Below are 27,983 nucleotides of genomic sequence, written 5' to 3'. Positions count from 1 at the left end.
CTGCGTCACGCGGCCGCGCGTGGGCGGGCGGCGGAGCGCGCGCGGGATCTCCCCATGTGACCGCGCGGGAGGGGGCGGCGTGTGTGCGGGGCGGGGGCCGGCGGCGGGGCCGGGGCCCGCGGGAGGGGGGGGGGGGGAGGGCGGGGGCGCCGCAGGCCGCTCCCTCCCGCCGCCCGCCCGCCCGCTCGGCCTCCGCGCACGGCAGGCGCGGCCGCGACGAGGCGAGCTGCGCGGGGCGGCGGGGCGGCCGCGCGGGCCCCCCGGCGGCAGCGAGGCGGTGGCGGGGACCGGCTCGCCCACCCGCCCCGTCGATGGGAAAGGAGGAGCCTGGGCCGGCGGCGCGCAGGCGGGGGGGGCGCTGGCAGGAACTTCGGCGGGGCTGAGTCTGCGGCCCCGGGACGGCATCGAGGGGAGCCCCGGGCAGCCGGCGGCGGCGGCGGCGGCGGCCTACTGCAGAGTACGTGCGGGCCGGGGGGGGGTGTGCGCGGGGCCGGGGAGCCGGGGCAGCCCGGTCGCGGCCCCGCGGGGGACGGCCGGAAGGAGCGGGCGGGCCGTGCGTGGGTGATTCCCGGAGAAATCCGGCGCGGGGGGGACGGGGGAGTGGGCGGAAAGTACAGAAACGTCCCTGCCGTCTCCGCTGCCGCGGGGCGGGGGCGGCGGGGCGGGACGGGACGGGACGGGACGGGACGGGCGGGGGCGGCGCCCCGGCGGCGGGCTGCCGGTACTGCGCGGGGGTACGGGGCGGGGGGGTGGCGGCGCTGTGGTACCGGCCGGCCGCCCGCCCCCCTTCCGCCCGGGCAGTGCGGTGCCGTGTCCCTCCGCGGCCGCTCCCCCGCGCAGTGGTTCACCCCTTCCTCCCGCCCCGCGGCCCTTGGCGGGACGTGAGGGCTTGTCCGGGCCCGGTGGCTCCGGGCGCCGCCGGCCGGGCCGGGCCGGGCCGAGCCGAGCCGAGGGGGGAGACCGCCCCGCCTGTCCGCCGCCCGGCCACCCGCGCCCCTCGGCGTAGCCTTTACGGAGAAGCGGCCCCCGGGGAGGCTTCCCGCGGGCGGTCGCCGGCTCCCGAGGGTTGCCGGGCCCCGGCCGGGGCTGTTCCTGTCAGCGGGCTCGGCCGCTGCCAACTTGGTGCCGGGAGCGCAGCCCCCGCCCGGGCCCGCTGCGCCGGTTTCCTCCGCGTCGGCTCCCTTCCGGGGCCGGCGGCGGCCGCGTCCCGGCTGGCGTGGCCGTCCCCGCGCCGGGCTCGGGTGGGAACCGCGAAGTGCCGGGGCCCTTTCTTTATCCGTACGCGATTTTATTTTTATTTTCATTGCACGTTTCGAGTTTCTTATTAGTTGTGGCGTGACATGCATCTGTATTTGAATGTGAAACTCGCTTAATAGGTTGTATTTTGGCACATCTCAGAGCTAGACAAGACTATTTAATTTGCTAAGTCTCGCTTCTGCAGCTACGTGTAATTTTCTTCTCCTGCTAAAAGTCCTTTGGAAACGCTGCAAAAATGTAATGAATATGCAAAGCAGCCAGCTCTCAAATCCAAATCCGGTTTGTCTTCAGAGACTTTTCAGAACGCCCAAAGTGATCAAGATATATTATGAAATAATCACTTTTCCCTAAAATACAGGAATGGGGTATTTCGCACTTTCTCCTTGTGTGTCTTCCTAATTTAATTGGTGACAGCTCAAATATAATTCACCTGAAATGAAAATCTCTAAAAATCACTTAGGGTTGCTCAATTGCTCTTACTCCTAGTGCAGCCTTAAAAAGCAGGAAAACTGCTAGTGAAGTCCTTGCCCCTGCTTGCATCCCACAACTCCCGAGTTTTCCTTCTCCTAATACTTCACCCACGTCCACCACCTGCTTACTGCAGCCGCCTGTCTTCCTGCCACCTCCGGGAAATGTGCAGCTTTGAACTCGGACCAGGCAGAACGGGCAGAAACGGGTGGTTTCCCGTGGTTAAAGATGTTGAGCTGGGCTGCTGCCACTGCCGGTTGTCTTGATAGAGGGAGCCGGTTGCAGAAATAGGTTGTGATTCCTACACTGGTTGTTTACAAATATTTAGTAGTGCCGTGTGGTGTCTCTCTGGGGGTTTTGTTTTCCTTTTTCCTAGGAGTTATGTTTGTGGTCAGAGTTAAGGTGACATCCAGCGTTTGGAGAGGAGGGCATGGCATGTGGGGTGATAGGCTGTGGATGTGAATGAGGTAACGTGGAAAATCAGAATGCATGGTTGTGGGTTGCAAAGGCTGAGTGAAAATCTAACTTGTGATTTCCTGGTTCTTCCGTGGCTGTAACAGTATGCAGCCTTGCATGTATTTTAAACAGCTTTGTCTGTTATGGGGAATTTCGTAGCTTCTTTGTTTGTGAAAAATGTAAAAGCCAGCTGCTCTTCCCTATGTGTTCCCACACTCCTTACGGGTATGGACAACGAGCAAAGAAGGGGGAGAAGTAGCAGCTCAGCTGCCATCGCTGCGTTCATTTATTCCTGCAGACCCTCCCGTGCCAGCTTCGCGTTCCCGCCTTTTGCCGTAAAAGGGTTTGCAGTTGGCCATACCTTAGAAGGTCTACCTGCTCGCTCCTAAGGCAGCAGATCGTTCTGGATAGCTTCTTAGGGTTTGCCAGAGGACATGAGCAGGCTGTTACTCTTGAACCAGGTTTGTCTGGGATCCCAGATTAGAAAGCCGAAGACTTAGAGGGCAGGCTGCGGAAGAGGGGGAACACATGCGGTGCCCCAGGGTCTTAGGCGAGGTGCTCTTCCCAGTGAGGAGCATACACAAGTCTCCTGGCTGTGAGCTCGCCCTGTGTCTTCTCGTTGCATAACCTCTTCTCGTGCTCACCCTTTGCCCCCAAAGCACGGCCCCTGCTGCGCTAAGAAGTGAGAACAACGGTGGTGGAAAGCAGTACTTTAGGTGTCTTAGATGCAGCTTAAAGGTCACCCGAAAGACATGTGGTGCTGAGACTTGAGTGGGAGTGCTAAGGGTTTGCCGTAGCCGCATAGGTAAGCAGAGCCAGGCAGCAATGGCAAATGCCGTGTGTCCCTTGGGTTAACGGTCTCTTACGATTCAGGCAGTGCTGCGCTGCTTTCTCAGCAAACCTTGTTTGTTGCTTGTCCTCTTCCTAAGCCTCATCTTACTCCTCCAGGTCGACTAGCTTACCTGCTTTGCTGGCTTTATAGGCTGCGAGCTGAGCCGAACCAGTGGAGTGGTAATGTCTGGAAAAGCAGCGTAGCTGGTGGCATGGTGAGGCTGTCTCGGAAAGGGGAGGGAGCCTTCCCCTTCTAAAAGTTTAGAAATACCTGGGATGTCGTTGAGGTGAGTGCAGAAGGAACTCTGTTTAATGAGAGGAGAAAAGAGGTCAAAAGGAGGAGTGTTTGAAAATGCCTTCTCTGCAGAAATCAGTAGCAGTCGTAAATGGAAAATTTGCGTGGCCCTTTCAGGAGTTGCTGTACTAAATTTGGAAAACAGAATTGGTCTTTAAAGTACAAAACAAAGGGATTTCAGTTTTGCTTTAAATGCAAATCTCAATGCAGTCTGAACTGTGGACTCGCTACTGACGCCTCCATAGTACATATTAATCCAGTTTTATCTGTCATGAGGAGATTTGTTGATAGAAGCCTCTAGGTAAAGGCTGCTCGTGGACTGTTGCTGCTCTTCCAGCCTGTGGGCTGGAAAAATGAGCTTCATGCCTTGCCTGGAGCTCTTGGGCCGTGTGTAATTTCACTGCCACTGTCCTCCTAGGATTCAATTTAGCTCTCTGCACAAAGTCCATTTATGTAGATTTTGTGCTAAGATGAATGACTTTCGGAGCAAATGGGTATTCTTTTAACAGTTGCATAAGTTAATTTGTGGTATTGATGGTAGAAAGTCAACATCATTTGAAATGGGAGGGTAGGAACAGTTTATTGAAATGCCAATTACTAAACTGTAATCTGTTAGTTTTGTTTGTCTTGTCAAAGTTTGTATGGAATGGGAGGATTTTTCTAAGAAATTCTGTGAAGTAATGACAATTTTTAAAATACTGAATTATGTACCATTTGAAGGATTACCTTAAGTGATTTTCCTCATTTTCCTTGTTGCCTCTCACATCTTTGAGTGTAGACAGTACTTAATTTTCTGAAATTAACTGTTATTTTTGAAAGCTAAACTGTATTTCTAAAATATGTAGCTCTTAAATGTTTCTAGTTTCACCCTGAGTTCCCAAGTGTGTGCAGTTCATTAGCTCTTGAGCTCACCAGCAGCTCCTTGCGATGGCTGCTCAGATCTAAATGGCTATTGCTGTCCATTCTGTTTTACAAATACCGGAGTACAAAGAATTACATGTGCAGCTGGTGGTTTTGGGGTTTTTGTATTTTTTTCTTTTTTTTTCTTTCCAGGGCTCCATATCTCTTCTTGAAGAGATTGTTTGTAGGTATCCCATTGCTGCCACATACGTTTTTGTGAAGTTTCTGTTGGCCTCCTAATTTTATTTCTCTCTAGTAGAGTTTAATCAAAGTTTCGCAGCAAAAGCCTAATATTTCAGATGCCTCCTGAATAGAAGTTGAGTTCCGTTTGTTACATCTGTACGTTTGAGTTGCTGAAGAAGCCCATATTGTAAAGGAAAAAAAAATATGCAAAAGTGCATATTGTAAAAATAAGTTCTGCCTTAGTTTTACTTCTGATTACCAGCCTTCCAATGTCCCTAAGCATACATATATTCTTGCATCGGAGTTTTGGGGGGAGGGGGTTTGCATGTTATTAAAATAGTTTCCCCCCAGTGTGTGCAAATCATTCTGTAACTGCTGATTTTGGGGTTACTACTATGTGTTTTTTAAAGTGCAACATGACAGTAGAGCCAGAGTAATGCTAGCAGACCAGCTCTGTGTTTTAGTTCTGTTACTTTCCCAACCAACTATAAATTACATGCTTTAGACCTTATTGATTGGTGGTTTAGCTCAGTACAGTAATACTGGAAATTACCCACCTGTAGTTGTGAAAGCCATCGTAGAGTGAAGTGGTGTGTGTGTGAGAGATCTTAGAATTCTCTGAAGAGTTTATTATTTGCGGGATAACTGTGGATAACGGGTTTTATGAAGTTGAAACTTGTGCAAATGTTTTTTCTGCAGCCGTAAGTGTAGAACACTGCTGCAGTTTGTCTGTTGGGAGCCCTTGGAGCGCAATTGCTGCATTGCTGAATGGTATTTCATGTCAGAATTATCAACGCCATGCAGGTCTGTTAGCAAATAGAATGGGCAAGTGAATTCAAAATAACATTTTTAAACTGTATGTGTTGGAATCTCTCAGTATTTTTGCTTTGTCTGTGGATGTTCCTGCCATAATTAAGCTCAGTAGAAACATTAGGTCCTTTTTATGCGAAATGGGGAAAACTGTAGAAATACTTGGTTCTGAAACACCCTTTTACTGACACAGTTCATTAATCCTCTGGGGTTCTGTGAAGCACTTTTCTTCTTTGCTCTCCTTTTACAGTCCTCCACACTGCTATGGGGGGAAATGATTTGAGAATTCAGAAGAATTGAAACTGATGAGCTTTTTTTCTTCAGGGGATCAAGTATTCAGTAATTCTTTGGAGTGTTTTGTGATCATTTTGATCTGAAGATATAAAAGAGAGTCAAGTAGAAGCAGTGAGCAATATTGAATGACATTCTTTGGAACAAACATGAAGTGGCAATGCTGAAAACAAGCTGGCTTTGTGTTTGAATCATCTTTTTTGTAGGTGCATCACAACTATCTGCTGATTTGTTTTTTCACAAATGTTTCCATTAGGTTAACTAGTCAAAAAATAGAGCTTTCACCCCTTTTCTCACTTCGTACGTGTTCTTATAATGAGAGAAAGAAATTCTGTCCCCTGAGTTGACAGCCTTACGGAAGGATGGGTGGTGGATGGGTGCATCTGGACGTTGGCATTCTGGTGCTCATCTTCTCTCTGTTTTTACTGTTTGCAGGTTCTGTCATCCGTGATGGCGTCAGCTCTACCCAGAACCCTTGGGGAATTGCAGCTGTATCGAATACTACAAAAAGCAAATCTCTTATTCTACTTCGATGCCTTCATTCAGCAGGGTGGTGATGACGTCCAGCAGCTCTGTGAAGCAGGTGAAGAGGAGTTTTTGGAGATAATGGCTCTCGTAGGCATGGCTAGCAAGCCGCTTCATGTCCGAAGGCTGCAGAAGGCTTTGAGGGACTGGGTCACAAACCCTGGTCTTTTTAACCAGCCTCTCACCTCCTTACCGGTCAGCAGCATTCCAATATATAAGCTGCCGGAAGGGTCTCCTGCGTGGCTGGGGATATCCTGCAGCAGTTATGAAAGGAACAGCAGCACCAGAGAGCCTCACCTGAAGATTCCCAAATGTGCTGCCACGACATGCGTGCAGAGTGTGGGCGCAAGCAAATCCGATGTGGTGGGGAACTTATCGCTGCAGAGCGGCAGTGAACCGAGACTCTGGCAAGGACACCACACCACAGAGAGCGAACATAGTCTTTCCCCGGCTGACCTTGGCTCTCCAGCTTCACCAAAGGAAAACAGTGAGACCTTGGATGCCGCTGCTGCTCTGTCAGTTGCTGAATGCGTAGAACGTATGGTTCCCTCCCTGCCCAAAAGTGACTCCAATGAAGTCAAGGAGTTACTGAAAACAAATAAGAAACTGGCAAAGATGATTGGTCACATCTTTGAGATGAGTGATGAGGACCCTCACAAAGAGGAGGAGATCAGGAAGTACAGTGCAATATATGGCAGATTTGACTCAAAAAGAAAGGATGGCAAGCATCTCACCCTCCACGAGGTAAAATACCATGAGCGACAGTGGGCTTCCTCCCCTATTCCTACACCTTTTACAAGATGCTGTTCACAGGGTACACTTTGTAAGGGCACTTCTTGCCGGGTGATGAGAGTTGTGTGTCTTAGAGGAGCCGTAGGCAGTCCTGCCCTGGGATAGAAATCTTGGGTGCAGTAGAAGTACCCTTTCTTGGGTGTGTGTGTGCACTGGTGACCTCACCTTGGTGTCATCAGACTGCTCCGTTACTGGTGCGGCCTGTCAGACAGAGGTTTTAAACAGTTTGGGACTGGAATAGCAAATCAGCATTGCACTGAGCATGGCCCTTGGGATTCTAAGCATTTGGCACATTTTTAAAGCAGTCCTGTCTTGATATTCCCTTGCAGCTTTGAGAGTAGACTGGTTGTTTGGGAGATGAGTAACTAAAATCGCTTGTGTCTGGTAACAGGATCACCTGGCTTGGTTACTACCCTCTGCTGTCTTCCCTCACCTCGAGACCCTGCTCTGTAGCTTGTGCCCTCGAGGTAAAAAGGATTCTGCTGATGAGGTCCCTAAGCCTGATGGGGTGGGATTTTTTTGTGTTTGAATTGGAATGAAGCTTAATTATACAACCTGTGTGGTTTTTTGGGCACAGTGGTCTTACACCAGTCAAGTGAATTGCAGATTGTGTGAGGAGGAAGGGAAAGGACCATCTTCAGTATTGATCAGTGGCTGTAATTTGAAGGTTTGTCCTGTAATACCTGCATAGCATCTGTTCCCTCTTGTCCTTAAAAGTCCACGCGGGCCTCCTTTGCTTCTCTTCTGGCATTCTTGAGGCTCACACTGCATACATTGTAATGCAATAGGTGTGTCTGTGTGGAGAATAGTTCCCTAGTGCCAAAGTACAGTACAGGAGGAGAACAAACATTAATTCAAAGCAGTGCCAAAATGCTGTTGATATGAATGCTGCATCAGCATTTTCACAGTTAACAGTGATTGCAAAATTTCAGTTGGATTTAAAATTTGGCATGTAAGGCTTAGCTCCCAAAGGGAAAGGCAATGTTTATGTTACAGGAGTGCCAAAAAAACTGTACTGGCTTTAGCCTTTTTTTGCTTCAAGAAGAAGTTTTGTAGGTGTGTGATCCATAGCGTAAGACTAGGTTCTCTTTATGCTTCTGAGTGGAAGGGCAAAAGGAAACAAGGCATATTTCTTTACATTTTTGTTTATGTATTTACATTTATAAGGCAACTGCACATCACCAGCAGTGACTTCACAAGGGCTTTTACTACAGACTGGGGAGACACTTGCAAGGGAACTTGTCAGTAGTCAGCCGCATTTCTACCACACAGTTTTAGCTGTGCAGCTTTCACTTACGTGCTTTGTGGCTTTATGTTGAACACTTCTAATTTATGAATTCATCCAGTGTGCAAGAACAGATCTCGTCCTACTCCCCTGACCTTGCGGGACTCTCTCCCGTAACAGAACAAGTTGCGTATGAGATGGAGGCATGATTTGAAAGGATTAATTGTGTAGATGCCCTGTGTACGTTGCTGCAGAGTCAGAATTTGGAGAATGGGGGTCCTCCCCAGCTGAGGATGGAGGCAGTCAAGGTGTACAATGTGTACAGCTGTGCGCTTTTGCAGTTTCTCTCTGGGATAGCAGCTGCAGAAAATGCTCTGAAATGTGGGCAGACATCTTGTAGGATAATTTCCAAGCATCCAGCAGCATAATGGGAGGTGGGTGCCAGGGGCAGCTTCTGTGTCAGGCGTGTGGTAGGCTCAGGAGTGGCTCTATGAAGCTGGAGGAGTGAATAGTGGCGTGGCAGTTTGAAGGAGCAGGGTAGCAAAGAACTGGAAGAAAGGACGACTGCTCTGCCTTGTTAATTTTTTTTTAGTACTGCAGTACAGATCTTACTACATCATTGTAAAACCATATTTAAAAATGGAATGAGAGCATGGTTTGGCTTTAGGAAATATTTCTATCGCTATTATGATTAAGGGCATGAGATCAAAGGAGTATGTTGTTGACTTATGCCTCACTTACGCATGTGGGGCCTCGCTGAACTTGATGGGAACAGCACACATGCAGGCAAGAAGAATTTGCTCATAATTGGTTTACTGTTTGCTTAGAGGCCAGATTTCATGAAGTTTTGTCTTGAACAGTTTTCTCTCCATTTCCATTTTAAAGCAGCAAATACACAAATAGTAGCAATGAGACCATTTTTTGTTTAAAATCTGCTAAACCAGAGTTTGCCTTTTGGAAAGTCAACTTAAGTGGATTTTTGTTTTTGATGGCTTAAACAACTTGCTGCTCAGAAGGAAGGACCATAAACAACCAGGGAGGTAAGTTTCTGCTTGTTCAGAGGCTGTGTTTCTGCACATGTTAATACATTCCAAGGCTGTCATTCTGCCTCGCCGTTCAAGGTTTCTCCTTGCAGCTGGCAATGAACAGCTGAATAAACTTCACTATGAATTTAAAAAGCTTAAGTAGTGGTTAGCTTCTTAATGTAAAGATCAGGGTATCTCTGGCTTCTCAAGCAGAGTGGAGTTGCATGCAAATTAAAATCAAACTTGATGGAATTATTAGTGGTGAATTAGTGAGAATATTCTCTGTTTCAGTATGAATACTGGAGTGTCTCAGAGGGCTTGAGCAGCCATTAGAGGCCAGTGAGAGCTGTAAACACTGAGCTGGTTTGGAAACGTGTGCTGTTGGTAGGGTTATCTGCGTAAGGCAGTGATGTAGCATAGAATCTGATGCAGAATCTTTCAGAGACATTCCAAAACTAATAAACATACTGTCCTTAATCCATCCCATTGTCTCGGTATTGCACAGCTTTTCAAGCACGGAGAACACTTTATGTTTAAAGTTGGACTGGAGGAGGGATGAGTATGAGGCATGCCCTTGAACTTGGTGACTCCCGCGTGTTTGAGTCAGATTTGTAATCTGCGTGTTAATATTTCAGGGCTTGTCTAGGTACCTATAAAACCGAAAAAAATGCTGTTTAATAGTGTGAGAAACAGGAATAAGAAATACAAGTAATACATTTTGTCTAGCTCGGTCTCTTCCTTTTCTTTTGCTGACTCACCAAAACAGTAGGGCTCAGTATTTAATTATGTGTATTTTAGTGGGGGAATCTATGAACCCCATCAGATGGGAATACACCCATCTCTTTCCATAGAGCCTGTATGGTTATGTGCTGCTCCATATCATTAAGGCTTCCAGCAAACAGAATCTTTATTTTTAGGCATGCAACACTTTCTAGCTGCAGTATTATGCCTCCTGAAAAGGCAGGAAGCCATGATGCACTTCAATTCAGTAAGTCTGGATGTGACCTGAAAGAAGAAACCGGGAAAAACAAACAAACAAACAAACATTTGGCTTTTCTCATATATTAGGATAAACAGCATTTGCCTACAACTACCCAAAGCATTTGCAGTCATTTCAGCTCTTTGCAACCTTCCAGCACTTTATTGAGGGATAAAAAACATCTCAAATTATTTTGTAAGCATTAGCCATATTATTCATCCTCGGCAAAGTAATAGCTATCACTGTTACTGAAATTAATGCCTGCTTTGGATGGTAATTCTTTTAATCAGTGTTGTATTAACCTTTTATTTTTGTATCTCCCCCCCCCCCCCCCCCGTGTTTTTTCTGAGAAGATAGACATTGTAGAACAACTCTTCCTGTCTAAGGGGTAATAGTTTGTTATTTTAGCACACTGTGTTGTAGGAACATAATAACCTAGAAATGTTTCACAGATTAAACCTAAACTTCCCACCCTTGTACATCTGATCTCTGTGAGATTTTTTTTTTTGCCTGTGCAGAGACTAGAGGATCAGGCAACATGCCTAGTTCGCCTGTTAAAGACATGTTTGCCCTCTCATTAGCATTCAGGTATTGCGGGAAGTGCCCTACTCGGATCAGAGGCTTTTATGCTAAACACAGGAAAAAATGCTTATTAAATATTAGGAACAGCAGTTCTGTGTGAGGTTTTACTGGAAATACTGCATAGGCACAGGCCTCTGAGAGAATCTCAGCTCTTCTGATACTTGTTTTTGTTTTTTCAACCTCCCTGGAGAACAAGTGTCGCATTAGGTGAAATATATTTTTTCTAATTTGGATGACCTCAAGCACTGTAGCGAAGGACAGCATGGTTGTGTGTTGTTCATGTCTTACGACAGCTTCCATCGTTCAGGGATGGAGCGTGCGGTGTTTCGGGTGAGTCGCTGGCCTCTGTGATTTAATTCACAAGTAACATTCTGTGGTGTGGTAGGCGGTGGGGTAAAGGAGCGTGTTTCTGAGCCTTCTCCCAAGAGACACCATTTAGCTGCAGACCTGCTGGCCTGTCCTCAGCTTCACCTTCTGTCCAGTTCCATGAAAAGCGCTTCTTGTATGAGCAGTGTTTTTGGTGTCTGAGGTCACACGTGTGTGGTCCTGCCCGTCCTCAGCCACATGACTCTGTGCGGAGCTGCGGCTGTTCTTTGCACTGCCAGATCAAGGTTTGGGGATGGCACATCTCGATCGGTCATGAATATGCTGACTGTGCTGTGGAAAACCTAGCTGCTTTGTAATATTCAGTAGCCTGAGACGCATACAGAACATGCTGTTGACAGTAGCAGCAAAGCAGCTGTGCTCATTTGCGAGAAGCCAAGCCCATTCAAAGCAGCTTAATTTCTAGAAACAAAGAGTAGAAGAGTTGTGGGCACTTTGAGGAAAAAAACACCTGTAGTATTCTGTTGGCCTCTTGCTGTTAATGCTTCATTACAAGTGCTGGCTGTTCTTCAGCTGAGGAAGAAGTGAAAATGTCTCTTCAGCCCCACTCACTTTGGAAGGAGCAGGGAATCTCCTCTCCAGCATCTCAGTTGCAGTGTCTCTTGCCTTAATAATTTTGTTGTTTGTCCATATGTTGACCATAGGCTTTTCAGACAGCGGTATTGTTAAAGCTGGTATAATTCATGTCAGTATCACCACTTCCTATAGGCTTCTGAAGAGCATTGCAAAACCATTTTCAGCCTTAAGGCTTCCCCCCGCTCTGCTCTTTATGAAACTATTGCCAGCACCAGAGGCAGTAGAAATGTGTCCCGGCAGGAAAACATCCGTGAAACAAGTTACATTTGATTCATGTCTGAAGATAGTCTTCACAAACATGAGGGTGAGAAACACAGCTAAAAAAAGTTTAATCGTTTCTTAAACCATCACCTTCTACAGAATTTATGCTGTATTCACCAGGGAAAGCCATCTGTACCCACACTGTCAGGGTGGTGTTTTTTTTTTTTTTTTCCCCCACGTCCTGGGCATATTGCATTTATAAAAATAGTATTCCCTGTAAATCAGGCTTTGGGAGCCAAACACTGTGAACGTTCAGAGCTACTGTTTTATACTGAGATTTAATTAATGCTGGGATGAGGCACAAGCAGTGCACATTGAGAGAGTCTTACAATAACATTTTACTTTAAAGGACATTAAACGCACCAACTACATTTATATCTTTCCTCTTCCCAGAGCTTTACCTGGCTTAGTAAGGGTATAAATAAACTGAAGAAACCTTCCAGGGTTTAGTATACGATTATAGGTAATTTTAATTGCAATCGAAATTTTTTATTATTTCAGAAGAACAGGTACTTTTACAAGCACAATGGGTGAAATTACACAAAATCATGAATCCCTGTTTTTGTGTTTGATTTCCAGCTAACAGTTAATGAAGCAGCCGCTCAGCTGTGTGTAAAAGATAACGCGTTGTTGACCAGGAGAGATGAACTCTTCGCACTAGCTCGGCAAATCTCTCGAGAAGTTACATACAAGTATACTTACAGGACCACCAAGTAAGGTTTTAATTAACTCAAAGGACCTTTACTTTCAGGGAGCTAATCAGTCTGATAGCATTTCTTCTAAAGAACTGGAGACACTTTCTTCTTACTCTTTAGCTAGCAAAGTGCTCTTCTGAGGAGGGTAGGAAAATGCTGTTTAAGTTGTGAAGCTTTCAAACTGCTAAGATTTCGCCGTCTTGAATTACCTTTTTATTTGCTCTCTAGTTTTCCAGATTTTGCGATGATAGTGCATGTTGAGAGGCATCTGAGAGGCTGGCGTTTCAAGTATTTGAGGCATTTGTGTATTTCAAGGTTAATGCAAATAGGCAGAGTAGCCAAACCTGCTTAATATATCAGTTATTCTTTTTTCCATATACAAATTTGCCTTCTTAGTTTCCAGGGAGTGAAAAAGATAAGGTCATAGGGAGTGGCTTACAAACTTGCTTTAAAGGAACTGGAGTCCTAATTTCAGTTGTTACTGTTCTGTTAAATGAACTACTGTTATGAAACAGTAACAAAGGCAGCTTAACAGCTTTTAAATCCAATTAAAACTTTAGAATTAATAAATATGATTGAAAGTCTTGATACTTTCTATATAATATTTTTAAACGTTCACTCCCTTGAGTAATGCAGTATCCTTTCAAAATACATTTTCCTACACTTCTAGGAGCTTGTTATGGTTTTCCTTTGCTCCCCTTTCTTCCACAGTGATTACTGTAAATATACATCCGTTCTCGGTAAGTAATGCCAAAGGCATTTCTGTAATTCTCTGTGCTCAGGTAGCTTTCCTTTCTGTTCGGAAGAAGAGTGCATGAGTCTCTTGACATTTTTGAAAACAACACAAGGCGCTTGTATTCCTCTATACTTGAGTGACGTTTATTGTCGTCTCCAAGTGAATTGGAGGTTTTTTCTGTGCATCTCACTTGTTCTTGCCTGATTTATTATTTTTTTTCCTTGACTCTGTTTTTCATTATTATTTCTGATGGTCAGGGTTAATGTGCTGTTTACTGATAGTGTATGTGTCTTCTCTTCTAGATCTAAATGTGGAGAAAGGGATGAGCTGTCACCAAAGAGAATCAAGATAGAGGTACAGTATTGTGACTCCTGTATTTTGACCTATGCATGCTAAATAAAATTCACTTGTTTTGAAGGGATCTGTCTTAAGGAAATTTGTCAGAAAAACATTTGACAGAGAGTTGATGGGTGTGAGAGAGAGAGGTGGGGAACATCACCACTGTCTCTGCAAATGTAAATGCTTGATGGAGAAACCTGTAGGAGCAGGGATAAAGAGTAGGATTTGCTTAATTGTAAAGTTACTCTCAGTGTTTTGCGCTCTGAGTGAGTAGGAGGGGGAGGAATGAGACTGACTGATTTCCTGTGGTGGAATAAGCTTGAGCACTATAGGAAGTGTCTTCCCAAAAGGCCTCCTGCTTTTAAGTCAGTGTGAGGTGGGGTTTGCTTAATTCGCTTGAGTCAGCTTGTGATCTTGTCCAAAATCCAGAGTTCTGGGTAAGGATTGATGGCGGAATACTAACCATCTCTGACTATGCTATAAATTATAAACCTGATCATATTGAAAAGTCAAAAGCTAACTAAAAGCTGTATAAGTCAACAGAAATGTTTGTGCCTGTAGATATTAATTTACAGTTTTTTGTAATTAGTTTTGTGTAAAAACCGCATGTACACATGGCTAATGTATACACCTGCACAAGATGTTGTTGGGAGTTTCTTGTTAGGACTGCAGGAGCAACATATATATAGTTTATCTTCTTCTTTGGTTACCACTGCTGGGAAGTAAATGTGAGGCCTTTGAAAAAGTCACTTTTAATTTAAAAAAAAAAACAAACAACAAAAACAAACCTTGGAAGTATGTGTACCTATGTACCTCATAAGAATAGCAGATCTTCCTTATAATTTATTTTTTAAACAAATTACTGTTTCACTGTTACATGGGTATCTAATTCATCCTTAGTGCTGTGGGGGTTTTTTATTGTACTTCTGCTCCAAAAGGTGATGCTTAAACATGCATTAGAATGTAAGCTAGGCCTGAGCTAGATTTGTATGTGACACAGATAGGCGATATATTCTTTATCTGTAGAAAACAGTTGCAGCATCTTCTGGAATGCGTTTTTCATGTGTAACTTATTCTATGAAAAATGATGCACTGAATGTAAGGCTTTCATTTTTTTCAGTAGTGCGATCCTTTGTTACCTGTACAAAGGCTTTTCCTGTGAGGCAAACCCTGGTGAGAGCAGTTAGTTTTGAAAAGGCAATTATGAATAGGTATGGAGGAGTTAACATTTATTTATTTATTTATTGAGTTCTGTTGGTCTGTGTACAGCTGTAGTTTGAGTTTATATTATACAAAATATACACTTGCATTGAGGATTTACTGGTACCTTTGATGATAAGTCAGTAATGTCATTTAGATATGTTAGGATTTGCTTTGACCTATGCTTGTTCTTTGATCCACAAAAAAGAGCAGGGAAATGCTGCATTAAATGATTTTATCCACCTTCACCGTTATCTGCCTTGACCAACACGTTGCAGGATGGTTGCTTGAGTCTCCCCTCTTTTGCCCAGTCTAGTCCTACTTTATAAGAGCTAGTGGGGAGCTGCTGCTCCTCTGCTTGAAATAGTATTTCACTGACTATTGGATTTCAGCATTAGGAAGTTTTTCCTTCATTCAGTAATAATTGATGATGAGCAACTATCTAAAATGACACACTGCAAGGGAGGTGCTTTATTCCACAGGATCTTCATTGAAAGAAAAAGTAAAATTAAAATCCTGAAAAATACAGCATGAAACAGTTTTTTTGGGGAGCAGGAAATTTGGACAGCCTTTAGGGGATGTGCATTCTCTTATTTTCTGCATGGTGAAATCTTAAAGTCTGGAAGGCCTGCTTTCTCTAGACACTTTTTAGTTCAGTAATTCTGAGAAAGGATGTTTACTTGAATTTCTTTTTATCTAAAATTACAGTCATATTTTAAAATGCATGTGAAAATTCCATGTCCTAACTGTACAAATGACTATTTCAGAAATAGGACTTTTTTCCAAAATAAGAAATTGAAAATTAAACTAAATGAAATAATCTTTCATTTGATAGCATAGCATTATTAATTATGAAATTACCAGTGTTGTTACCAGCATAAATGTCTTTTTCCTTACAAGTTTGGGAGTCTTCTAAGGAGTAAACCATGACTTCAGTGCATTATAATTCTGAGATACACTGTAAATCATGGACTTTTCTTCAAAGAAATTAAAAAAAGATGCAGTATTACTAAGTAGGTCACTTTTACATGTGGTGTTTTGAGTTCTTGGGGCTTGCATTTTGCAAAAAAAAAAAAAAGCTCCTTTTTTTAGTAGTATGGGGATTTTTTTGTGTGTTGTGTTTTGTTCGTTTTTAGAAAAGTGGAGATAAAAATGAAAATGGTAGCAAATGCTGCAGATTTTTCCTTCTGTTCTAGATAAGAATTCCTCATCCTGTTTTTAAAGTTGTAATGCTTCAATGTGGCTCTATTAGCTCACTATCATGCTAATATCATGCAGAGGATCTGAACATGGGTGGGTTGGTGTTTTTTTGCTGTTGTTGTAACTAGGTCTGTCTTTTTTTCTTTTTTCCTTTCCTTTTTTTTTTTTTTTTTTTGGTAAAGGTCGTTTTGCCTTTCTGTTTTAAGGCTGAACTCTGTATTTTGATTCACCATTCCTTTAACCATTAGTCATTAATCTCTCTGCAAAGCGTGGTCTAAAATACTAGCGCTTGCATTTGGAAAGACTTCGCACCCTGTTTGCATAGTGTAAAAGATTACTTAAAAAAAAAAACCATGAGTTAATTTCCTGAAATATAATAACACTTTAAAAAAACTCCAGAGAGACTTTGAAGGTCATCGTTGAGCAGAGCTAGCAAAGCTGTGTGTGCAAGCTGCGACACTGCCAGGTTACAGCCGTCATTGTAAATTTATCCTCTTCATGAATATGAAACTCACACAAGCATTACAAAGAAACAATATGCCATGAATTACATCAAATTACCTGTAAAAGCCTTTCTCTTCCCCTGCGAGCTCTCCCCCTCTTATTCGTAGAGTGGGTGGGTGAGCTGTGGGAGTGAAGCGTAGAGAGGAGAAGGGAAAAAATTCTAGGCAAATGACAGACTAAAGGTGTGAAGGGAGTGAAAAAGGGAATGGAGTGAATTGGGTTTTGGAAGCAGATGATAAAAAAGGGTTGTCGTTCCTAAACCCGCTCTGGACAAAGGGCAGGACAGGCGAATAGGGATGGAAATGCCGCACCCTCTTGCAGAGCAAGGATCTCTCCTGCCATAGGTGTTGCGGGGTGGGGGCACCCCTTATTTTGTCATCTTCCGTGACTCAGTACCGGCACTGCTCAAAGCGATGAGCTGTTGTGGCACCAGCTTAGAAAGCAAAACAAGTCACAGGTATATCACGCAGAAGTCATGGAGGGAGAAGCTACTCATCGCTGCTGCTGCTGCTTTGCATTGGGGTTGAGGAGGTTCCCCTTCAGAGTCAGTGCGAACAGCCAAGAGAGCAAAGAAAGAGAGTTTTAAAAATATTCTTGCGGTCTGCGGTATAAAGGAATTGTTCTGTGTGTCAGTGTCTCCGTTCAGCTGAACGAGAGGGGTGGGGAGAGCTTGCAAAAGCTAATTTCACAAAGCTCAGTGGGAGTCAGGGGGCGCAGGCAGGGAGACCTGAGTGGAGGCTGCAAGGAAGCGTCTTCCCTTGGTGCCGGTACGGGTGGAGGGAGAGGAGAGAAAAGGCCCACCTCCACCGTTGCCGAGAAGGTTGAAAAGAAAACCAGTCGAAGTGTGGGATATGTGTTTTTCACAAAAACAGCAAAAGCAGTAGAAGCTACTGTTTGCATAGGAAAAATGTCATTAGGGGGAGCGAAAAAGCACATGTGGGACTGAGAACATCTGCTGCACGAAGCCGCTTGAAAAACAACTGAGCAGCAGCATGGCAAAACAAAAATGCTGTACTGCATGCAGCAGGCCCTCCTGACCGCAGAGGGAAAAGGAACCTCCAGGCAAACATGGTGCAGAGCAGGTCATCGCCTGGCCCAGCCTGCTCCTCGTCAGCCCTTACCGACGGAGCAGTGGGGAGGAGAACAGCCAGCGGTGGGGAAAGGCTCCAGGAAGGTGATCCAGAACTGCATCGTCACCAGAGTTACCTGCGTGACTGACGGGTGACGGTCGCGGCAACAAACAGCAACGGGTAGCCGGGCCTGCTTTTAGGAAACAGCCTTTGGTTTTGTATTGGCACGTGATCACAGATGCATTATAAAGAGCCGTGTTACCTGTTTTGTTGCAAAAATACGACCCTGAGTGATAGGTTTTTGTGTATGCAGTTTCTCATCTTCCTACACATAATCGTTCTCCTCTCCCAAACAAATTCAGGTCTAACTGTGAAAACGGTCAGTGCTAATGGAAATGTGCTGCAAAGCCTTTGTTTCTAGAGCATGAGGTTTTGTGGCAATTTACCTGGTTATGAAATTTTGCATACCTGTCATGTTTATTTTTTCCCTGAGGGAGTATGTTGGGTGGATAAAAGCAATATGCAGTGTTCAGACAGATTTTTTTTTTTTTCCCCCCTCCCCTGAGCATAAAGAATAGCTTTATTGGCATTATGTTGCACTGAGGGTCTGGCCACCTGACATGGGTCTGACCACCACTCTGCAGGTCAGTAGGCAGCCTGCCAACGGCATGGACCTTGTAGTCCTTCCTCTGTGGTTTTTTCTGAAAGATGGCTTTTCTTGTTCTTGGGCTGTAACCCATTTGTCCAGCTATTGTCAAAAATGTTATTATTTCAATGCGTGTGACCTCTAGAATCCACAAGGAAAATATACCTAATTTGGCATACTTTTGATACCTGGGTCTATGGATCCTCAGTGACAGGTGTCACTGTTTCCAGGTTTGGGTCTGTCTTAAGATCTCTAGCTTCCTCTCACATTGTGACAGTCACCTATACTGTGCTTTTGTAAACATTTCTGAATGTTCCTCTATTTTACATGAGCTTTACTTTCGTAATGCCAAGTAGGATAAATTTCTCATCTTGAACCTTTGCTTCGATGATTAATTTATTTTAATGGAGTCTGGCAGGCTTTCACAGGCACTTTATTTGCTTTATTGGTACATATGCAAGCTGCAAAAGAGATTTGCATCTCATAAGCATTTGAGACTGAAAGAATTATTGAATCATGATTTCCCATAGTATGTAAACTCTTTGCTACCCTACTTTTAAAATGGTGATATTTCATTTTGTGATACTAGTATAGGTTCTGTGTGAAATATGTTGAATTTCAGGAGGCTTTGCTCAGTTTCTCAAGGTTAGCGTATCCAGCTGCTGTGCCTTATTCTCAACTTCATATAAACTTGATTTCTTAAGAATCTCTAAAGCCGCTGTATTTAGCGAGTGACAGAAGCCACGGGCCTGAATCTACCTGGCAAGAGTGAATGTGAACTAGTTTAATGTCAGTGACAACAGTAGTCTGGGTTCACCTGAAACTGTAAGAGATGAGATATGATTGCCTGTGTATGCCATTTTAGATATATAGCAGTTGTTGTTGAAAGGCTATGTGTATTTTATGCATAAACTTAAATGAAATGGATAGCACAAATATGTAAATTGGAGTCCAGAATTTTTACAAAAGTTCAGGAATGGTTTTAGTTGTTTTTTTATTTCTTTTGAGTATACAGAGAGGGTGAAGAAAAATCAGTAATATGTCCCTCTTGGTGTTTGGTTTCTTCTTATGCTCAATAGGATGGCTATCCTGATTTCCAGGACACAGTCCAGTCGCTCTATCAGCAAGACAAAATGCCACTCGCTTTGGCTAAAGGAAAGAGTGAAGACTCAACAGCTCTTAATTCCCAGGTAAACCAACTGCACTACACTGTGAATAATATAGACCACGTCTTTCTTTGTACATCGATTTTGATGTATTGTTTTGATGACTCAAGTAATTATTGTCAATTTTCAAAGGCTACCTAGCTTTGCTGTGATTGCATCACTCTTAATTTGGGTTTACCTTCTGAAACTGTTCTGACACAGTGCTACACCTTTACCCTTGTTAGTTCCAAGAAGGTAAGATCTAGTGTAGTAGGCTTGAAAATACGCAATTGCTTGTTGGGAGCAAGTAGGGTACTATTGGTACAGTATGTGCTGTGTTACTTGCTTTATTAGATATAAATGGAAAGTTCAAGTTACTGAGTCTAGAGGAACAGAGTAGGTGATCTTGGAGTCCTCAGTTCTGACGTTTCTTGTAAGAAGAAAGGCCAATATATTTAGGAAATAGTGAACCTCTGGATCCGAGAGGATAATTTGCTTTCGAAGTAACATCTAGCCGGGTGGAAGTGCAGTGTTTTCGAGTATCCAGAACGCTTTTTATAAATGAAGACAGGCTTCCGATTCTTTCTTTGTCTTTTCTGTAGTGTATCCCAGCCTTGAGGCAAAATACGCATCTCCTACTGCCAGTTGTTGCCAAGGAGGGATTTCATGCTAAGTTGCTACAAATTTATTTTGTATAGCTGATTTGCGCAAATGTAATCGCCAAATTTTCATGTAAGATTACATTTAAGAGTTACACTCCTGTTTCCTGAGACTAGATGTGTTACCCTGTCTTTTACCTTCTTCTATTGCAAAGTCGTGTACAGTCATAGAAATCTGTTCATTGCAATGCATCAAAAAGCAATTATGCTACATGTTCTGATGTCACATGATTAAATGAACTTCATTTTTGCAAGCTTATTTTCATCTGGTGTATGCTTTAAAGTTTTCATAGGTCACTGCTACATAACAATGGATTAGAGATTTATTTTAAGCTTAAATGTATCTACAAGTCTACACGTTTTTCTGCAGTGATCAGAAGCATTATTGCTGTTTAAAATTCTGGTTTTATCCCAGTTAAACAACAAAGATGGCATGATTTTATTCTTTTTAAAAATTATTTTATAGTTCAAAAGTTGTAACAGGAGTGACAGAATAGCAAAATTAAAGCACACTTGAAAGTAAACTGTTTGAAAATAGTTTCTTTTTTTTATGTACCTCCCAAGACCAAGCTTGAGCTATCAGTGCTCTTCTGCAGAACCTGATGAGCTCTAAGCCAGAGTAAGTAAATATCGGTCATGTCACTACCCTGCTGTCAGGATCATCACTGTGCTGGAGAAGCTCAGATTTTGCTGGTCTATTATGCTGTCATTTTATTTGTAAATTGTTGAACTATGCTGAGTAAGCAGACTTTCATGGGAAGTCAGGGCTTTCATCATCTCCCAAGAAAAGTTAAGTGCTCTGCAATTAATAGGCCTCTGTACTAGCTGAAACACTTATGGCATTACCTGGAAGAGAAATTTTTTTTTTTCCTATCAATTGTAGATGTTAAGTTTGTACATATTCTGTTCTTATGTTCATTGTGGCTCTTCTAAATCAACTTTCTTGACTTGTGATTTTATTTTTGCAAGATGCTTATTTACATTCTCAAGAACAAGATTATATTGAAAGTTTGAATTCTCTTGGCATTAAAGTCAATGACAAACATTCAGACACCATTTCCTCCCACGTTGCACTGCATTGTTTAGTTTCACTCTCTAGAGGTGTATAGGTCTTGTTCTTCTTCTAGACAGACATTTCACACCTTTATCCCCCACAAACATACTGTCATCCTACACTTTCAGAATGGCAGATTTTTAAGCTTGTGTAGTGCTGTTTCCTAAAATAAAGATTCCAAGATGTCTGGTGAAATCTTGGCATAAGTTTTTAGCAGATGTTGCCATTGCTCTTGGAATACTTTTTGGAATACTTTGTGAAGACATATATTTGAACAGAGCTAACTGGATAATTAAGACATTATTTCTTGCTTTTCTTGAGATTCTCTTCACGTAACCTGCAGTCCTAAAGTGCAGAAAGTGATTTTTGTGTGTTTTCGAAGAACAGAATTTAATGTTGCATTTCTGCATGGATGAACTACAGCAGCTTGCATTTTAAGTATTCTTGAGTGACTCAGATGTACAGTATGAAAATCTTTATGGGTGCAAAAATATTTTGTTTGCTTGATAGTTTTGAAGAAACTGTAAAGCACACATCTGTACATCTGAGTCAACAAAAACCTATATCTAGGCTGTTAGTGTTATCATCTGATATTGTTTTCTTTCCCTGTTGTGACTCGCTGTATGTATGTATATAAAGAGAATTCTTTTTTGCTTTATTTGCAGTCAGAAAAGGTGATGGCAAAACAGATGGAGTTTCTTTGCAACCAGGCTGCATTAGAAAGACGTCTTTCCACAGGGTGTTACAGACAAAACTCAGAAGAGCACAGCCCCAATGGCATGTCATTAGATAATGCTGATGGACAAGGTATGGTAGCTTCCAGGCATGGCGTTCCTGCCAGCAAATACATTTGATATTGCGCAACCTTTGTCAGTGGTGTGGTGTTATTTATCTAGTATAGAACACTGAGCACTGAATGGACAAGACAAGATCTCTGCCCTGAAGTGCTTACAGTCTAAATAATGCAATCAGATGTGCAGTCAGATTCTGCTCTGTTACTCTAATGTGTCTGGGCAAACTGCTTTCCCTATGGATAGCATGGGGAGGGAAGAAGGCAGGGTACACTACTATTCTTGAGGGCAGAACTTGGCACTAGCTTTATCCTAAGTTTTGAAAACAGAGCAGAATGTTGCATGTCTTTCTGTTCTTGCTTTGTGGAAATTGAAAATGAAGCAGATAATGTAGTTGGTACCCCTTTTTGTTTACCTGTTTGTGCAGTCTAGGAACAAAACCTGAGAACCTGGCTATGTAAATGACTTAGAACTAAGCAGATTCTAACGATGTTCTTAGTAGCTTGTTATTCTTCAAAAAAGCTTATGATTTTGTGGTTATCTCTTTGATTTACCAAGTGGCTATTCCTTAGCTTGAATTAATTTTAGGAGTGTTTGTTTTGTTCGAGCACTTTCTGTTTGGATTTCTTTTTTTACTGTTGTGAAATGAGACAAAATGTTATAAACACAAGAAATACAACCAGAAGTTCTTGTATCTGTTTTTTAAGAGCTAGTTTGTTTAAGGGGGAGGGGGGGGAGAAGCAGTAGCGGGAGAAAGAGAAACTAAGGGAATCCATATAAGTGAATGTTAAAACATGTTTTCATTTGTATGTATTGGTCAAGCAATGCAGTACACAAGTATACAGGAAGAATTAGGTGTGTGGATCCAGCTCTTCTTGATGGTACAAGCTTCTTTATACATTTATCCATTGTGCAGTGGGAGTGGGAATTTTTAGGATCTCAAAGGGGTTTTGAGCAGAATAAGAGAGTTGGTTTTTTTGGTTCCTTGGTTTGGTGGTTTTGGTTGGTTGGGTTTTTTTGGTATGGCTGAGTGTCCCTTTCTAGCAGTGCCTGTGGAATAGTCTGCAAAGCAGCATATTTCCATAAGCCTTGTTTTGCTAGAAAACTTTCCTGAGCAGCTGGAATTTAGGATGCGCTTTTGCTGATAGAATTTGTATGTCTTTAAGTCTCTACCTGTTTTTAATATTGCTTTGCTTTTAATGCATCAATGTTTCACTGTGAATAACTTCCAGGTGAAAGACCGCTGAATCTCCGAATGTCAAATCTGCCAAGTAGACAGCTGCAGCACGTTTCACTTGATGGAGAGCAGCATGTTGGAAAACCTCTGTGCAGTGATTTGATCCGGCTTTACCCCAGTGGTGAGGCAAAGTCCCAGTCCTCGGGTTAGTGCTGTCCCTTGTAAATTACCCACCTTTTCTTACAAAGCCTGTGATGAACTTACTAATACATGATCTCTCTGAGTGAAGAAGCCAGTAGCTCAGCCTGGCATGCTTTGTGTGTAACCTTTTAATCAAGGCTTTGGACAGAACTTCAAGAGGAGTGTTACTTGCTAATCTAGAATCAGATTGAATATTATTTGAGAAAAGCTTAAAGGATTCGTAACTAGGTTCAGATAAGCAAGTTCTGGCATGTGTCTGTCCTCAGATAGTGGTATTGACCCAAACTACTGCTGTTAAATACTTCTGTTGCTGTCATTGTAATGCAGTTTGATTATAACATGGCTTCACTCTGTGTAAAGGAATCCGACTTCTTATAAAGACTTTTTATTCTGGTTTGTAAGGACCTAGCGCCATTCCTATTCTGTCAACCAAATCATGCATTAAGTCTTTTGAACTGGCTTTCCCATTCACTGACTTCTGCTCACTGGCAATCCTGTCATTTACCTCTGGCATGGGGGGAAACTCATTATAAGGTTGATAGAAGACAGCAAGAATCCTTTGTGAAATCTATATGGGTGGTTTCAGTTTAATACTCGGCACACTGAGATAAAGCCAGGAATTCTTGACACTTTCACAACTTCAGGAATAATAATAAAATCCCACCTGAGTTTGGAAGATGCAATGGGAAGGAGGTTATTTGAAAGACAAGATGCAAAAGTAGTTGTTTTCAAGACTGGGCAGAATCTTACATCTTCCACTTTGGTATAGTGCAATCTTAGCTCACCTTTTTTTGCAGTTTATCCCAATCCCAGTGATAATTCACTTAGTGGAATTTCTAGTTGGGGATTTTACCAGTTCCCTTTCAAAATGCAGGTGAAGAGTGCATCTCCACTAAGCCCTGATGCCAGAGAGAACTGAAGTAAATCTGTGGTGATTACTCTGTCATTGTCACTGCAATGTAACTGAGGTGGTTCTAACCCAGCTGGGTTAAAGCCCAGTAGGAGGAGGCAGAATTTACTGCTTCAACTCTTAGTATCCATATGGTTCATGGACCTTTTTCTTGAATTAAGAACAGAATATATTTGTTTCCAAGCAGCATTTTTAACATCTTTTTTTCTTTCTTTCTTTTTTTCTTTTCTTAATGCAGAAGGCCTTGGTATTTTAAAGGATTTTCCTCATTCGGCTTTTAACAACATAGAAAGGAAGGTCATAAAAACAGAACCTGAAGACACAAGATAGTCATTCTGCTCTGGAAAATGGTGTCATAGTAAAGAATGAAACTTCACAAGAGAAAAAAAACCAGCCTTAATAACCAGTGTTGCCTCATTCAAATAAGAGATTTCAATAGCCAAAGCCTAAGAACTGGTACAGTAATCTGTGGAAGCAGGAAAGCAAGAGACACTGCAAACTAAAACAGTAATACAGGTGGATAAACATTCCTGTAAAAGTGGTTTTATAACGTGGGAAGATTCACAAATTAATATTGTGGGTCTTCATTATTTAAGAATGTATTATGTATTTGTATAACTTATCAAAGTAAATCTAGATGTCGGGACGTGTATTGAGTCCAGTAGATGTGGCTACAGTTCATTTTACTTGAAATTTCAATGTCTACTTTTAAGTGTACCTAGCGTAGATATGGTTGTTAAACATTTGAATTAAAAATCCTTGGAGAATTAGGAATGCGAACCTTGTGACACAATTAACAGCAAGTTTGCAACAATATTTGTAGAAAAAAGGAAAATGCATAAAATATTTCATGGTTTAAAATGTTATGTGGATATAGCATAGACCTAGACCCTGATTCTGTATTATAGCGGACGTACTTGACACTTAACTATTGTTACATCACTTTCAATGGTTTCAGCAGCCTTTGTGTAACACACTTACAGCATAATACCTACCTACAGTTCAGGAGTGTAGAAAATGCCAGTTAGAGTATGGAAGAGTCCATATGATTGGCTCCCGTTTTGCTGGGAGAAACTATGGTTTGATATACTGTATAATTACTAAAATCTCATTTGGTAGGAAACCCAAGAGACCAAGTAGCATGGACAGGGCTGCAAAAATTGTGATTTAGACCATTATAACTTTTCGGACTTCTCTGTGGATCTTAAAAGAGAAGGGGAAAAAAAAAAAAAAAGCAAGCCTCCTAGGTGTGGCAAAGATGAAATATGATGCAGGATTTGTGCATTGGTGTAAAAGGTTGCACCTGATATCCAGAAACCATAAGATCTTTTGGAGGAGAGAGACAAGGAGTTACGTCTTTAGCATGTGATTCCTTATTAAGTGCTGTCCAGCCCACATGATTCTATGAATATACCGTATACTGCATACAGTATGCCAATATGTTTCTTTATATATGTGATTAATTAACATCTGTATTCTTTATTTATTTGACAGTTTTTATTTTTTGTACATTTTCACTTTTGCAGATGTCATTTTATCTAAGGAGAAATAGTCAGCATATAACTTTGGAATTTACCATGGTGTGTTTGTGTGCATCCATTTTTCCTCTGTGCAACTCCCTCAATAAGAGTTGCTTTCCCGCAGTCAAAATAGTTATATGCCTCAGTTTCTGAATACAGTTTTTGCCTACAATGTGTTCTGGAGGGGAAAGGGAGGGCTGAAGAAAGTAAGTTACCATGCCAGTGGGTAAACTTCCATATTCAGGTGTGCACTTCATGTCTGCAGTTTGCTCTGTGTCATAGATGTGTGTTAACGATTCAGTCACAGTCTATGTTGTACTGAAAGGGTCAGCGAAATGTGAGCTGAAATGTCTACACTGCAGTCTCTTATCACTGTAAACGTATCTAATTATTTTATCACTTTTGATTTGTGGAACAAAGCTTTATAGTAGAAACACCAGTAAACAACTTTTTATACTATTAAAATGTTTGGTTTTTTAAAAAAATGTTTCTTGAACTGTATGGTACTGTTTCACTTACTGAAGTATCTTACTTTAAGCAACGGAGTTTGCAGCTTTGCTGTTAGAAATAAGAGATTGAATGTGTAGTTATATTTCCTCTTTCCTGTTGTGTGAGCTAGTAATACGGATAAGATATTCCTTGAGTTTGTAACATTAGCCAGTGCCCTGGTTAGTATCCGAGTAGCTTTCATGAGATGTGTATGGAACTTGTTAAAGGACAGCTTAAGGTTTGAACTATACTGGCATGATCAAAAGTTGCGCATGGATCACAGAAGAAGCTCTTAAGCTTGCTGGTCTCTTCAATTAAAGTGAGAGGAAGGACAAAGAACTTGCTAAACAGCACGCTGTTTCAGTTGAGTCCAGAATTTATTTTGTAAACACTAATGTATTAAATTTGCTATAAATTAAAGTATATAACAGTTATATTTTTGAGTTGTAAATACAGTACTTTGTGTCACGACCAGTTGGTTATCTCTAGAATGATATTTCAGTTTATAGTCCAACAGGCCATTTCAGTCTCAATAAGCTGGAAGCAATTTTTTTTACTGTTTTGCAGCTGTGTGACTTTTTTTTTTAACCTGGGGAGGGAGGTGGAAGGTACATTCTGAGATTGCACATACATTTGGTAATAGCAAATATTCAAGCGTTGGTCTTTCCATGACAAAGGTCTTGGTGGACTGCAACTTGACTAGCCTCTAGAGTCGCAGGTGAAGTCTTGCCCTCATCTGCTCTTGAAGGGTTGCTAGATTCAGGGTACTCTGGATCAAAGGCCAGCCCTGCAAATGTTGCCTGTTCTTATCCACATGTTTATATTGTTGCTTACGAAATAAAATTCACCGTGAGAACTCTTTAGTTTCCCCAGGGGTTTTTCCTTCTTTTTTTTTTTTTTTTAATTTTATTTTATTTTATTGTGTTTTCTAAAAGGAGGTGTTAATTCTCTGGGGATAGGGGAGGAGGGAGTAGCTTGAACAGCAGCTCTCACTGGAGGAAGCCTTTTCCGGCTCTTGTGGTTGAATCCTCATTAATGGGTAGCCTCGTTACGTGCACAGCCTGCGGGGCTTGAGTGGGCCACGGCAAAGAGGGAGGAACTAAAACCCAGGAAGGGTCTGCAGCGTGCCAGTCATATTTAACGCCCTCCCCACCTCCCGCACTCTTGCTTTTGCGCATGCTTATAGTTGCAGAAGAACGCCAACAAAGCAGATCTGCCAGGAGGTGATCCTAGGCAGCTGTAGGTGGTTGTTGGGAATGCAGGAGACGAAGCATCGCTGCCCAGCCCTGTGGCTGCCCTCGACGCTTGTCTTGGTGATCCACCCCGGTTCAACTCGCTTTCTAAACGACGGCCCACATCCGATAGTCAAGTGCTAAAGTGTCGCTGGAGGACAGAAACTGAAGGGGAGATGGGGTATAAATAGGGAAGAGAAACAGACCAGGGAGCAAAAATATCCAAGAGAAGTGGGGGGGAACCCCACCAAAACCCCTCAAAAATGGGCAGCTTGCTGAGATGATGTAGAAGTTGGGTGTGATTTAGAGGGGAGAATCCGCTCAGCCCGACGGGGTCAGAGTCAGGTGCAATCCCCCTGCCTTCTCCCGGTCCAGAGGAGATTAGATGTGGGAAATCGGAACCAATGGCTAAATGTTTGCTGGTTTTTGTCTGCACTTCAGTGTGATCCTGCCCGGTTCTGGGAGAGGAAATGGGAGGGGGAAGGAAGCAGCTAGGCACTGTTGTCATGAAGGGTGGGACAGAATATGGCACGAGTTATTTATTGATCTTCCAGACTGCACACAAGTAGAATTGG

At 42.7% G+C, this 27,983-nt stretch overlaps 1 protein-coding gene across 3 annotated transcripts; it reads left to right on the top strand.

The window, feature by feature from the left end:
- Window positions 1-270: 270 nt before the first annotated feature.
- Window positions 271-27,035, top strand: NAB1 (NGFI-A binding protein 1). 3 transcript variants are annotated; one of them, XM_069781887.1, is made up of 8 exons: window positions 271-457; window positions 5,927-6,760; window positions 12,420-12,553; window positions 13,574-13,625; window positions 19,310-19,420; window positions 21,754-21,895; window positions 23,112-23,237; window positions 24,406-27,035. In XM_069781887.1, exons 2-8 carry the CDS (start codon window positions 5,942-5,944, stop codon window positions 24,495-24,497), a joined length of 1,476 nt encoding a protein of 491 aa, XP_069637988.1. In that variant the 5' UTR covers window positions 271-457; window positions 5,927-5,941; the 3' UTR covers window positions 24,498-27,035. The 3 variants fall into 3 exon arrangements, with proteins under 3 accessions (XP_069637988.1, XP_069637987.1, XP_069637989.1); XM_069781886.1 differs by having other exon boundaries at window positions 277-457; window positions 23,112-23,261; window positions 24,406-26,610; XM_069781888.1 differs by lacking the exon at window positions 271-457 and adding an exon at window positions 3,152-3,299 and having other exon boundaries at window positions 23,112-23,261; window positions 24,406-26,610.
- Window positions 27,036-27,983: the final 948 nt, after the last annotated feature.

Source organism: Haliaeetus albicilla, chromosome 4 (genome assembly GCF_947461875.1).
Source record: "Haliaeetus albicilla chromosome 4, bHalAlb1.1, whole genome shotgun sequence".
Classification (NCBI taxonomy): Eukaryota; Metazoa; Chordata; class Aves; order Accipitriformes; family Accipitridae; genus Haliaeetus; species Haliaeetus albicilla.
This window is presented reverse-complemented; position numbering and strand designations above follow the sequence as displayed.